We start from the raw sequence: 14,620 nt of genomic DNA, 5'->3' as shown, positions 1-14,620 counted from the left end.
TTTAAGAATGCACAGAAAACACGCTAAAGTAGAAGATGCAAACTGACACACCATAGGTTGAATAGAGCTGGCAATTTTGCTTAACCAACAAAATATTTTAAAATTTAGGAAACTTCATCCCAAAACCACATTTTCAGCTTCTCTTGAAAACTCTCTGAAAAATCTTCCAACATGGAACCCCTATTCCTTAATGGCAATAATAGCTGGAGCTTTCAATTAAGTTGGTTTTTCATTTTACCACAATCCCCACCATTCCTTGTTCTCTAATAGCCAGCCCACTTAACTCTTTTATATTACCTTGCTGGCTTCTACAGGCATTTAAGTTTGAGACCACTGCATTAAGGTTGCTATAAAATCCAAGAAAATGACCATAGCTATACATACCAGGTACAGGGGTCTCAGGGAGAAGAGGAATGGTTTTCATTCCACCTCAGCTCCTGCATATGGATCTGAACTACCTGTACAATATGCTATAGGAACACAAAACATCAGCTGCTTTACAGAGTCCAGCTACCTCCATATCTCTGCCCCCTTTTTCTTTTTTGGTACAGACAGAGTCTTGCTATGTTGCCCAGGCTGGTCTCAAACTCTTGGCCTCAAGCAATTCTCCTACCAAGCCTCCCAAAATTCTGAGATTACGGGCATGAGCTACTGCAGCCAGCCCAAAAAGTCATCCATTTCTAAAGAAGCTCATTCTTCGGAGCTTTGGTCTTCTTTGCTTACTAGGTTTTTGGCTCATCCTACAATCCACCCCCAACTGTTGTTATGAATCTCAAGACCTCCTTACTTTGATTCAGGTATGATTCTCCAGGTTAAACTATCTCTCTTTGATTTTAAACACAATTTGGCATTTGTTCCCTGATTCCAAGTACCCAGAGATGCAAGCTGACACTTTTATCTTCTGCCCAACTAGTTCCTTCTAAGATCAAGAAGATTAAAGAAGATAGTCATTAATAGTTCATTAACAATGTGCTAAAATAATGTGGAAAGGAAAGAGGTAAATTATCTGTTATTAAGAAGCTAGAAGAAAAGCTTCTCAAAGTATCAAATGATTTCCATTTCTAGATCCCCTTTCAGTCCTGAAAAACAGAATTCTTTACAATGTAAAATTTACAATTATGCAATGTGCAAATAGCACAAATGGAAATTTTTTCCTCTCACCAGGAGAAAAGAAACATGGATTATAGATGTCAATATTATTTTCTATTTAACATTGTATGTTTTCTCTAGGAATTAAATTTACCAACAATACCTCCAAAATGACTTTACTATAACTACATTAATGTAAAGCAGACAGCTCTTCATGTAAGAAAAATACTGACAAGTGTTAGCACTTGAGCATGCAAAGATAAACACGTTACAGTTATGACTTTCCTTTGCTAATTTCACACAGGTAGAGTCACAGCATGACTCTTGATAGTTATAAAACCTATTCAATGCATTACCTTTATTTAAACATTCATTCATTCAATACATTCCTTAATAACTAAAACAAAAGCAGTATCATTGATCATAACAGCATATAAAATGAAGCTAATCTGCCAATGTACCAATTCTAAAAGACAGATTTTCTGTATGATGTAAAAGGAAGGAAAGACTCTGCTTCTCTATTTTATACTCCTATGGATATGTATTAACTTTCCTTATTCTACTGGTAGGTATATATCATTACCTTATGCTCACTTTCCCTTAGCGTGAGGCATTAGGTTTTTATTTAGAGGAGAAATAAGGGTCATAGTGTGTAATGTTTAAAAATCAAACAAAAGACTAAGTTTCTATTTTGCCTGTGGCTGTTTTTCTCAGAGACTAAGAGTTTACTGAAGTCTTAAGGTAAGTAATTCCTCTGACAAAAAGGAAAGATGCTGATTTCACTTATTTAAATGTCAGGGTATCTTCTAGGGATGGGGTGGGAAAAAAGAGTTGCATAAATAAATTAGGAGAGGTGGAAAAACTGCAATTGTTTAGAAGGATAATAGGTATTTCTAAAACCTTAAAAAGCAAAATCAAATATGTTCCACAAAGTCACAGCATTTTGTAAGCTGATCTCCATATTTCCAACATTAAGTCCAGTCTAATTCCTTATAAACCATAACTAGATAGTTCTAGATAGAGCTCCAATCTACAAGGAACCTCAATTTAATGTTAGATCAAATCTTAACCAATAATTTAACGATACCACAAGCTCAAAATAACAAGGAAGTACCATGTTCCTACTTGCAGCCCAAATCCTAATAAATCAGATACTCTGAGATGAAAAGGTCAAAATTATTATCAGAGGGTGCATACAGTCAGGCAGTTGATCAAAAACTGAGAATCTGGGCTAGGCGCCGGTAGTTCGTGCCTGTAATCCCAGCACTTTGGGAGGCCAAGATAGAAGGATCACTTGAGGCCAGGTGTGCAAGACCAGCCTGAGCAACATAGAGATCTTCTCTCTACTGAAAGTTAAAAAAATTCGTCAGGAGTGGTGACACAAGCCTGTAGTCCTAATACAGGAGGCTGAGGCAGGAGGATCACTTGAGTCCAGGCGTTTGAGATTGCAATGAGCTATGAGTGTGCCACTATACTCCAGCCTGGGTGGTAGAGTGAAACCCTGTCTTTAAAAAATATATAAAGAAAACTTACAATCTGGTCTCAAGCTAAAATAATGAAACACTCATTCACAGTCAGGAAACACAAATCTAGAATTGTATTTTTCCCATTCATGCCTTTCTGAGAAATTAGATGAACTTCTCAAAATCGGCAAATGGAATGTGATCACTCAAACAGTGGTGACACTACGGCAGGAATGTTGGTTGTCAAGACTGATCATTGCTCTCTTCATGAAAACTTAATTGTCTTAAGAGCATTATGATACCTTGTCAAAAACATTTCGGTATATGATGTAATATTCATCAGCAGGTCCTTCCTCATTACAGCCCAGTCTTTCAGTTTCTGTGATTATGTATCTTTGCATACTTTCCAAAAATTCCTTGTCACTTCTGCAAATGATAGGTGGGAGAACTGCATGTTTTCTTATTTGATGGACTGACATAGGTGACAATCCGCACACTTGTTCACTGGAGAAAAGTTAAATATTGATCTGCTCTTGCAACAAAGTCAAATCTTTGATAAGTCTGAAAGAAAAAAAAGAGCAGCAATTAATATAATCATTTTTAATTAAGTCAAATGTAGATCTAAAATGTATATTTCAGAAAAAATTGCCCATCTGTTTCTGTGATAAATATGTCAACCTATGTATTAAAAGGTCTGTGCTATTTCACTGCCGCAACAGAAATACCAAACACCAGTCAACTAAGAGCTCTTCTCTTCCGAACTATGCAGAACTCCTCATATGTATCGTATAACTGATGGTCTCTTACGCTAATTCACGCTTTCTAATAGAAGGTTTGGTATTTTATATTTATTTGTGTCATGTGGGAAAACTAGTTTGTAAGCCTCTTGACACAAACAAGGTCAAATACTTTACGACCCTGGCGCTTATCTGGCCTAGTTTCATCCAGCACACAATAGCTATAAATAATAAACTTTATTATAATTCTCATCTTTAATATTAAAGTACCAAGCAAAAAGAGGTAAGGAGTTCTGCTAAAATTTGTCCCTCAATGATGTCAAAAATAACAGTATTTTTCAGAGAACAGTTTTCAAGCAGCTGTTACACTACTTTCAATAAAGAATCACGAACCGCTGGAAGGGCGAGCGCGCTGTGCTGGCCCCGCGCCACCTCAAGGCGCCTCTCGCTCGCTCGCCGGGACTGAGATCCACGCCGGTGCTCTCGGCTTTGGGGACGCAACGGAGGAGCGGGTGGTCGCCCTTGCGGACGGTCCTGCCTGACCTCGCGCGGCGCGAGGGCGAGAAAGGGCGCGCCGAGGCTCGCGGGGACCACCAGCTCCTCGAACCCACTTAACCGCCCCTGCTGACAGGGCGCCGCCCCTTGGCGGCAGAAGAAAAGCGGGATCAGGTTCACGCACTTTTTTGTTTGAGACAGAGTATCGCTCTGTCACTCAGGCGGTATTGCAGTGGCGCAATCTCCGTCTCCCCAGTTCAAGCGATTCTCCTGCCTCAGCCTCCGAAGTAGCTGGCACTACAGGCACACGCCACCACGCCCGGCTAATTTTTTATATTTTAGTGGAGACGAAGATTTCACCATGTTGCCCAGGCTGGTCTCGAACTCCTAAGCTCAGGCAATTTGCCCGCCTCGGCCTCCCAAACACCTGCTGGGATTACAGGCGTAAGTCACCTGACCGATCCTAACCGTTAGTCATTGGTAACCCACGCTTCCTGGAGTTGCATCTGGGGTCAGCCAGCAGCAAAGCCCTTGGCATATGCCCTTACACACCACCTCAGTTCAGGCGACAAGAGGTCACAGCCAGGGGCCAGCTGATAACGTTGTACTTAATTCCATAGTCAAAGAAGGAACTGGATGGCGTCCCATGCGGAGTGGCATCCTCTGGGAGGGTCTGAGTGTGAACTCTGCCTTGACAGCTCTGCACAGCTAAGGGGGGCAGAAGCCCCCAGACACCCAGTCGATGGTCCTCCTGAAGGAAAGCTATGTCATGAAGGATCCCTGCACCTCCGACAAGGAGATCCCTGGGATTCTAGGCTCACACCGCAGTTTCTCCAGCAGGCTGCATGGCCAGTGTACTCAGAGTGATCTTGGAGTCTGAGAAGTCCCAGATCATCTGCCGCAGGGTCATGTGCACACAGGGGAGCTGTATCAACAGCCAGAGGGACCAGATGGGCCAGGACAGGAGGAGCCTCCGCAGGGTGCTGTAGGGACTATTTGAGGCACATGGAGGAGTTCTTGGTCCAGGAGAAGCTGGGAAAGGAAGACTGGAAAGGAGTGCGGTTTATTCTACTCCAAGAGAGTCTGCCTCCCTTGTGTCCAGGAGAACATTAGTGCTTTTCCTCCAGGAATTCGGCAAGACTTGAAGAAAAGGAAAGCTCTGCCAGAGGCCCCCCAGCCAGCTGGGTTCTTGGACGTGAGTGCAGCCAGGGCTGGGTCATTGGGCAGCGTCCTGCACAGAGCTCCTAGGCCAGCCTGCACCGGGATGCTGCTAAGCTGGGAGCTGCCATGCCAGCCTTGTTTGTAGACCATTGGGAGCAGCACTGCAGCTCAGGGGAGATGGAGCCCAGCTTGGAGCAGCCACAGGCCCAGGGAGCTATGCCAAGAAGGTAGTCCAAAGGCAGATGCCAGGCCAGACACAGCCAGGGACCTGGCCAGTCACCCCTGCGTTCCCCTCAGGGCCGAGGCATGAGTGAATGCTACTCAGATGTGACTGAGAGGGATGACCTCCTTCTGTGGGGCAGCTCCTAAGAGGCCACCAGCAGGTGCATGTAGGGGAAGACGTCATGTTGTGTTGAGGCCATGGAGCACCATAGGTGGCTGCAATGGTCTCTCTGTAAGGAAACTCACTGACAGCAGCTGACTGTTGGATAACATTGCCTGCATTCACATTAAAGCCATATATAACACCTGGCAAACAGAAATATGATCAATGAAGTAGCACAAATATTACAGTATAATCATTTATTTGTCTTCTTTATTCAGCATTCTATAGGACTTTATTCATATCAGAATCCACTGCCATGGCTCACATCCAGCTTACATAAGTAGCATTTTCCTAGAGCTTTTGTTTTTATTTATAGCACATTTTCTTTATATTTCTATAACTAAAGGCTTTTCAATGGCACTCATAATCTCTGTGTTTCATCCCATCTGCTTTCTACCACTACTTGCTGGTATGATGAGTGTGTTATACTTCCTCTGTAAAGGTGGTCTTTATAGGCATATTAACACATTTAAACCAAAATGAAATCAAGAATATAACCAAAGAAAATTAATGGATAGCCACCAAAAGACATGTAAAGGTTTATTCATAATATCTAAAACTTAAAAAAAATAAAGAATCAAATGTTCAGCAAGAGTAGAATGGATTAATTCATGTAAAGAAATACTATATAAATGGTTCACAATAGAAAGAGAAACCATGGCCGGGTGCAGTGGCTCATACCATGTTGGCCAGGCTGGTCTTGAACTCCTGACCTCAAGTGATCTGCCCGCCTTGGCCTCCCAAAGTGCTGGGATTACAGAGCTTGGCTCACTGCAACCTTCGCTTCCTGAATTCAAGCAATTCTCCTGCCTTAGCCTCCCAAGGAGCTGGAACTAGAGGCGTGTGCCACCACATCTGGCTAATTTTTTATAATTTTAGTAGAGATGGGGTTTCACCATGTTGGCCAGGCTGGTCTCAAACTCCTGGCCTCAAGTGCTCAGCCCACTTTGGCCTCCCAAAGTGCCGAAACTACTGGCATGAGCCACTGCACTCGGCTACTATTTTCACTATTACAAACAATGCCATGATAAATAAATGTCTAAATCATCAATTGTATCATGTTCTGGCAATATAACTGATATCTAGTTATCTGAAATAACATATATAGCCTAAAAATACTGCCCATAGCCATATACTAGAAGAGGAGACACCAAAATAATTCTGAAGTTTAAAAGACCAGATTTATCTTCATGTTGATGAACTGGAGTCAATTTATAAATTAATATAAAGTAGTTCCAGCAGGAGGAATAACCCATAAATGAATCAAGTTTTCCTAAATGAGAAATAATTTTTTTTTAATTTTGTATTTTTAATTCCTTTATTCAGCCAGTATTTATTCAGTGTCAGCAAAGCACCAGGCAGTGTTTCACAGCTAGGAATTCAGCAGTAAGACAGATAAGATCCCTGGCTCCTTGCAGCTTATGATCTCATAGGGGAGACAGACTATAAATAAATAATATAATTTCAAATAGTAAAAGAAGAAAGTCAAAGGAGGAAGAAACCGGTGTAATCATTAGTGAGGTGGGTAGTGACATTTGGATACCAGTGGCTTCCTACAGTATTACCCTTAGGATAAAATCCAAGTTCCTTTACCTGACCTATTAGTGTCCTTCAGGAACCAAGGACTCTTGTTCTCCAGCCAAACTTACTCTCTTCATGGCCCTATCCTTTGCCCCATATCCCCATCCCCACTCCCATGAACTTGCTCTCTTACCTTAGGATCTTACATAGTTCTCTCCCCCTCCTTGCAGAACATCCTTCTATATTACCCCCAATCCCCAAAACACATACATACTACCACTTTGATTCACTTGGCTTTTAATCTTTCTTCAGTTTCAGGAAAGCTGTCCTGGATTCCCTTAAAATTGGTCAGATGCCATTGCTATGTTCTCCATAATACCATGCACTTCCTCCATCATGGTATTATCTTTCCGCCACACTGCCTTGCAGACTTCCTGTTTATATTCTGTCTGTTAGGCTGTAAGCTTGACAAGATCAGGAAACAAAATGTTCTCATTCCCTATTAACCCTCCCCCACCACATGCATTCAAGTGCATAATACGGTTCCTAGCAGAGCAGCACGCAAACACATATTTGCCGAATAACCAATAATCACTGAACAATAATCTAGTCTGTCCATAAGACACTGGACTTGATACTCTCAAACCAGAACACAGCTAAGGTGATTGTTCCTTAGCATCTACAAAATGCCACTGAGTTACATAAACCAACTAAGATTATCATTCATTCATTCATATTAGATATTTAGGGATATGTTGACAAGTCACAAGGGTTCCCAGACAAGCGTTTCAGGTCTAGTAAATGAGCCACTTCTACAGAGCAGAAAAGGCAGTGTGACAGAGGTGAGCACAATAGGCCACAGAAAGCCAGAGGGGCATCTCATTAGCCTGTGGAAGGGGGCAAGGAAACATCAGGGAAAATATCTAGTAAAAAAAATCTGGGGCAATGCTTAAGTTGTGCTGCATTTATTTACTCAGTATTTGGAAGGCACTAATTGTTTGTCTGCCATTATTCTAGATACTGGAGATACAGAACTGAATAAAACAAAGTCCCTAGTCTTATAGAGGTTACATTCAAGTAGAGACAGAGAACACACAAGGGAAAAAAATAGGCCAGGCATGGTAGCTCACACCTGTAATCCCAGCACTTTGGAAAGCTGAGGCGGGCGGATCACTTGAGGTTAGGAATTTGAGGTCAGCCTGGCCAACATGGCAAAACCCAGTCTCTATTAAAAAATACAAAACTTAGCTGGGCGCAGTGGCTCACACCTGTAATCCCAGCTACTCAGGTGGCTGAGATATGAGAATCACTTGAACCAGAGAGGCGGAAGTTGCAGTTGGCTAAGATTGCACCGCTGCACTCCAGCCTGGAAGACAGAGGAAGACTCTCTCAAAAAAAAAAAAAAAAAGAAAGAAAGAAAGAAAGAAAAAAAGAAAAAATATACAGAAATATAATATGATGAGGGTTAAGGTATACAAAGAAAAATAAAACAAGGTATGGGGGATAGAGACTAAGAAAGGTGGGAGGGTACTGTTTTCCGTAAAGCAATAAGTCAGGAAAGATGAAAGACCTCACTGATAAGGTGACATTTCAGAAATCTGAAAATAGCAGGTCATGTAGATTCATGGGAGAAGAGTAGTTAAGGCAAAGAGTAGCCAGTCCAAAGGCCTTGGGGTAGGACAGCACATCTGAGGAACAGCAAGAGGGCCCATGGGGCTAGAAGAGAATGAGAATGGGAGAGAAGAGATGAGATCAGAGAGGTACCTGCCAGATTATGTAGGATGTAGGGCCTGGAGGGCAAAACTACTATCAGCCCAAGGGGGACTTCCGTGTGGTTTAGTAAAAGAGGTCCCTTTCTCTGGGCAGACTTGGCAAGAGGAGCAACACTGGACTGTGGCCTCTACTTGTTCCAGTGCTGGAGCAACAGTCTCACTTGTAGGAATTTAGGCTTTCCTCTGAGTGAGATGCAAATCCCTTCAAGGCCTGTGTGCAGAAAAATAACAGCTGACTCACATTTTAAAGAATTGTTCTTGTTGCTCTGTGGAAAACAGATTATAGGATGCAAGGGTGAAAGCTGGAAGTACTGTTAGGAGGCTATTGCAATAATCAAGGCAAAAGATGATGGTGGCTTGAATCAGGGTGTAACAATGGAGGTAGTGGGAAAGGTTCTGCACATATTTTGAAAATAAAGCCAAGATGTGCCGAGGTAGATAAAACGGGGGATATAAAAGAGCAGTCAAGGATGACCATGAAGTTTTTGGCCTCAGTCGCTGGAGAAATGAAAACTGCCACGTACAGATGGGAAGAGCAATTTCATGAGATTAAGAGTTTGGGGACTGTCCATTAGAGATGCTGAGTAGATAGCTGGATATGTGAATATGAAGCTGAGCTAAGTGGTCTGAGTGACAGATAAGTTTATGAGTCATTTGCATATGAGGATACTTTAAAAGTTATTAAACAATATGATAACCAAGAAAATGCTAACAAAGCAGAGGCCCAAGGACTGGGCCTTGAGGATACTCCATGGTTAGAGGTCTGGCAGATCAAGAGGGGGCAGCAAAAGAGCCTGGAAAAGAACCTCCAGGGTGGTGGAAAAAGTGAAAGAGATGAAGTCAGGTAAAGAAAGGGTTTCACTTTGGGAGGCCGAGGCGGGTGGATCACGAGGTCAAGAGATCGAGACTATCCTGATCAACATGGTGAAACCCCATCTCTACTAAAAATACAAAAAATTAGCTGGGCATGGTAGCGCGTGCCTGTAATCCCAGCTACTCAGGAGGCTGAGGCAGGAGAATTGTCTGAACCCAGGAGGTGGAGGTTGCGGTGAGCCGAGATCGCGCCATTGCACTCCAGCCTGGGTAACAAGAGCGAAACTCTGTCACAAAAAAAAAAAAAAAAAAAAGAAAGAAAGAAAAAGAAAAGAAGGGTTTCAAAGGGAGATGGATGAGCAACTGTGTCAAATGCCGCTGTCAGATCAAATAAGATGAAATGACCATTGAATTTAGTAACATGGAGGTCGTCAGTGACCATCACAAGAGCTATCCCATCAGAATGGTGGGGACAGAAGCCTGACAGGAGTGTGTTCAGACAATGGAAGGGGAAGACTGGAGACAATGCGTGCAAACAGCTCTAGGAAATTTTGTTGTAAAGTTAAAGACTAGTTGGCAGACTATGGGATGAAAAATGTTCCAAGAAGAAACGATTGGATTCTTCAGAAATGCCAAAACAGGGAAGAGCAAAAGTCAGGAAACTAAATTAGCTCGATTTACTGAAATGTAATGTGTTAAGCAGATTAGGTTGTAAGGAAGGCAGAGGCTGAAGGTCATTCTAAGAAATTTGTATTGTATCCTGAAGGTGAGATATTTTAAGTAGAATAATAACACACTCACTTTTACTTTTTAGAATGAGTATTTGGAGCCAATAGTCAAGGTGGGTTAGAAAGGAGGAAAGACTGGAGAGAGGAGTTAGACACTGAACCCCTACAAGGGAAAATTAAGGTCTGAATTTGGGGATGGGGTCGCAGGCGGCAAAGGATGAAGAAATAAATACAGAAGATATTAAGAGGGTACATTAGAAAGGACTCTGGTTCGTAGAGTGCAGAAAGGACAGGGGCAACTTGCTTCTAACTGGCCTCCTTGCCGGAAAAGCACCCCATCCATACTCCAAAAACTTCCTCTCAGATCCAACACTTCCAATGCCCAAAATTGAAAATTCTACAACTAAATAATCACTCTGCAAGTTTCTTTTCCGTGCGGCTTCATATGAAAATCTGAAAACTCCTGAGATTTTCAACATACTAAAGCGTGTCACACTAAGGAGTGACACACCAGACCCAGACTCTTCTCTGGGCTGGGGCTGGGAGAGGCTTGGCGGTTGAAAGCAGGGAGGGGCTACAGGCAAGAAAGGGCTGAACACCCGCTTCCGAAGATTTCACCTATTTTTCCGTTTGCCTGGAGCAGGTCACGCAGATTCCTTTCCCTTGGAAGCCCAGGGAGCGTCTGGTAGATCACTGATTCTGTACCCCTCATCGTTTCTACAAGTGGGTGACGGACACCTTTCGTGCCCCGCACTCTTTGCCTGCCCCTTAACCTTTCCTCCTAGTCACTTCCGGCCCGGTCCCACACTCGGGAATCGTTATTCCGCTTCATCCTCCCCCCGGTTCTCACCTGAATCCCTTTCTCCAAACACCAACTCCAGTGCTTAGCGATAGTAACTAGGGAATCTGGGAGGTGGAAGTGCATCTTGGGACTAGTAGTCCAAGGTAGAAGAAAGCAGTGGAAAACTACAATTCCCAGAACACACTTCCATTTCCTCCCTCTTCCCCAATGAGGGCCCCCTCTCGACCCACCTCCTTTTAAAGACTCTCTTAGCCAAGTTGACTGTGCGGGAAAAGCCTTTTTAAAACATATTTTACGTTGTTTAAACCTACCATTTCGGGAGCATTCCGAAGGCTAAAGTGAGAAATAAGCCCAGGCTAGGGAGAGGAGAAACAAGGTTTACGATCCAGTCTGGCACCAGGTTGGACAGTCGCTGAGACGGCAGTCGGGCATATGGTGTGGTCGCCTAAAGGGTGGGTCCTTCGGCTGGGGCGCTGGGAAACCCCGTGGGCCTGCGCGGCGTTCTTCCTTTTCGATCCGCCATCTGCGGTGAGTGTCTGCTGTTCGCATGCTCTCGGGCCGGCGCCGTTTGCCTCGTACATTTGTGTCCTCTGACCTAACCCGTCTCTTTCTTTTCCTCAGCCTCAGGTGGGGCCGCCACCAAAATGCAGATTTTCGTGAAAACCCTTACGGGGAAGACCATCACCCTCGAGGTACGGGCCAGGTGGTCCTGAGGAAGCTAAGGTTCAAATAAGGTCTTGAGGTGGATTTTGGCACTGGCGCTGCCTTCCAAGCCTTAGACCATGATTCCGAACGAATTTGGGTTCTAAAATGTAAGCCCTGAAATGAGGATCTTTTGCTGAGCAAAGGCCTAGAGCTGATTTTTGGTGACCAGAGGCTGGGCCTCTCGCTCCTCGAGGGGTTTGGGGCCAGTAGCTAACTAGCTAAAAGCGGAGGAGCTGCGCCTGCCAGGAGCGAGCACGTGTGGCCTTGCAGCCCCCGCCCGCCCTGGGCTGGGGAGTTGAGGGTGCTCTCCGGGGCAGACTTGGGAGGTTGCCCACTGGATAGGTAATCAGCTCCCTTGAGTAGCTTTCAGCCCTGCCGTCGGTTCGGTTCAGTGGTAATTACCAACGTGAATTAAACGAGTTCTGCTGTAGTTGCTTAATGTGTAACCAACTTACTTTCATTTTAACACTTACAGGTTGAACCCTCGGATACGATAGAAAATGTAAAGGCCAAGATCCAGGATAAGGAAGGTAAGTAATATTTTGTAGTTAAGAAAAATTAACCTATGAAGACGTTAACCTACCTGCTAGGCATGTCTGCTCTTGGTGAGGGGGGAAGGGGTCAGATTGACAAAGCGTAATGCTTGTGAAATAACACAACAAACAGATGTTCATGATCCGGGAGCACAGTACCTAGATTGGAATCCTTGAGGTGTATCTCACTTGTGTGAATTCGGACACTTTTTTATTTTGGGTGTGAGGGAGAGTCTGCTTTGTCGTCCAGGCTGGAGTGCAGTGGCGCGTCTCGGCTCGCTGCAACTTCAGGCTCCCGAGTAGCAGGGTTTACAGGCGTGCACCACCACGCCCGGTTAATTTTTCGTGTTTTTAGTAGAGACTGGGTTTCACCATGTTGACCAGGCTGTTCTCAAACTCCGGGCCTCAAGTGATCTGCTCACCTCGGCTTCCCAAAGTGCTGGGATTACAGGCCTGAGGCATGGCGCCCAGCCAAGTATTGGCATTAAGATTAAATGCAGTAAAATGTGATGTGTAAAGATTGAGAACTATGTCCTGTAGTAAGGGCTTATTATCAGCCGTTATTATTCATGTATTTGATTAAGGGATGTTACCTTATAAATCTGGAGCACATCAGGCTTGGTGTGCTGTGACTTAATTTTTGTTGTTTTTTTTCTCATTAGGAATTCCTCCTGATCAGCAAAGACTGATCTTTGCTGGCAAGCAACTGGAAGATGGACGTACTTTGTCTGACTACAACATTCAGAAGGTCTGTCTGGGGGAAGGAGCAGCCTCTTAAAATCTTATTTTGGAAATATTTCATTCTACTGTTTTTGAGACTGGCTCTGGCTCTGTCACCCAGGTTGGAGTGAGTGGTGCAGTCACTGCAACCTTCACCTTGCAGGCTCAGGTGATCCTCCCACCTCAGCCTCCTATAATTGGGGCTAATGGCACATGCCTCCACGCATGCCTAGGCTGGTCTCAGACTCCTGGGCTAAAGTGATCTTCACACCGTGGCCTCCCAGTGCTGGGATTACAGACGTGAGCCACTGCCTGCATTGTTTTCTGGACATTTTGACACAAGTGGGGAGAATGGGATTAGATTAGCAATAGATTTTTTAGGTGACTCCAGTACTGATACTTGAAGCACTGCCATAGTTTCTCACATGTATTTTGCAAGTTGCATCCCATGGTGTAAGTCAATTCATTCTTTAATCTCCCTGTAAACAGTTAAGAATCAGATACTTTATTGGGATAGAGGTGGCAAGATTCGATGCATGATGTTGGTGTGCCCATTCTTAGTGCAATCATGAAAGCTTGCTCCATTCTCTCTCCCATTAACAGGAGTCTACTCTTCATCTTGTGTTGAGACTTCGTGGTGGTGCTAAGAAAAGGAAGAAGAAGTCTTACACCACTCCCAAGAAGAATAAGCACAAGAGAAAGAAGGTCAAGCTGGCGGTTCTGAAATACTATAAGGTGAGCCAGTTAAAGAGATGGACAGAATGTCAGCAAAGTCTTGGTTTATTTGGAAAACTTAATCTTTATAGTAACTTGTCAATATTTTCTTGGACTTAAGCATCCAACATTATCCCACTTTTGTTTAAATGAAGTATTCTGGAAATGGGAAATTCACACTTTCTGGGGTTTTTGTTTGATATTTGAAATCGCTTATGTAATAGGGCTCTGAGTTTAAAGTCAGGTCTGGGTTCAGGTCTTACCTTTGTTGACCACTTGGAAAGCTGGCCTTTAATGTTCAAAAGTCCCAAGACTTCTGAATGTTTTCACTGTAGTAATAACTGGTGAGAATTTAGGGTGCTTTGGTTTATAAGCACTAAAACTACCAGTATCATATAGCTAAAAACTTAAATATTTTGAGTCAGTTAAATTAGACTTCAGAATGTGTTGTGAAATTATCTTAAAGCAAGTTTGTGTACTTTTCAGGTGGATGAGAATGGCAAAATTAGTCGCCTTCGTCGAGAGTGCCCTTCTGATGAATGTGGTGCTGGAGTGTTTATGGCAAGCCATTTTGACAGACATTATTGTGGCAAATGTTGTCTGACTTACTGCTTCAACAAACCAGAAGACAAATAACTGAGTTAATAAAAGACATGAACTAACATTTATTGTTGGATTATTGCAGTGCTTTAAAGAATGATTTTTAAGCACCAAATTGATGGTCACACCATTTCCTTTAGTAGTTCTGTCACTGTATGAGTGTTGCTTCTGGGGATTGTGTGATCCAGTGGTTCTGTATACCTGCCAGGTGCCAACTACTTGTAAAGGTCTGGATATTTTCAATTCATAACTTCTTAGGCTACCTAAACTTTGGCAGAAGTTTATTTAATGTAAGTTGTCTAAATAGAAGCCAGTTTGTATTTCTGTCCATTTCTTGACCTCAGCACAACAGACATTTAGGGCTAGGTAATTCTTTGTTGCG

General features: G+C 43.4%; 2 protein-coding genes across 6 annotated transcripts in view; one reads left to right on the top strand and one right to left on the bottom strand.

Moving 5' to 3' along the window:
- The window catches only part of LOC116545891 (clathrin heavy chain linker domain-containing protein 1), a 47,390-nt gene extending 36,245 nt beyond the window's left edge, over window positions 1-11,145 (bottom strand). For 4 of the 5 annotated variants that reach the window (XM_032272304.1, XM_032272305.1, XM_032272307.1 and 1 more), the window contains exons 1-2: window positions 11,015-11,145; window positions 2,855-3,113 (exon numbers count right to left, since the gene is read on the bottom strand). In XM_032272304.1, coding sequence (XP_032128195.1) covers window positions 2,855-3,031 — 177 coding nt within the window. In that variant the 5' untranslated portion in view covers window positions 3,032-3,113; window positions 11,015-11,145. The remainder of the gene's footprint in view (window positions 1-2,854; window positions 3,114-11,014) is intronic. The other variant, XM_032272306.1, reaches the window with a different exon arrangement.
- Window positions 11,146-11,275: 130 nt separating this feature from the next.
- On the top strand, window positions 11,276-14,302 carry LOC116545892 (ubiquitin-40S ribosomal protein S27a). The gene is made up of 6 exons (XM_032272309.1): window positions 11,276-11,494; window positions 11,588-11,658; window positions 12,147-12,201; window positions 12,867-12,952; window positions 13,528-13,659; window positions 14,125-14,302. Exons 2-6 carry the CDS (start codon window positions 11,611-11,613, stop codon window positions 14,272-14,274), a joined length of 471 nt encoding a protein of 156 aa, XP_032128200.1. The 5' UTR covers window positions 11,276-11,494; window positions 11,588-11,610; the 3' UTR covers window positions 14,275-14,302.
- Window positions 14,303-14,620: the final 318 nt, after the last annotated feature.

This window comes from Sapajus apella, unplaced genomic scaffold, assembly GCF_009761245.1.
Source record: "Sapajus apella isolate SASKATOON/1434 unplaced genomic scaffold, GSC_monkey_1.0 scaffold424, whole genome shotgun sequence".
Taxonomy (NCBI): Eukaryota; Metazoa; Chordata; class Mammalia; order Primates; family Cebidae; genus Sapajus; species Sapajus apella.
Note: the sequence above shows the minus strand (reverse complement) of the source record. Positions and strands in the feature narration are given on the sequence as shown.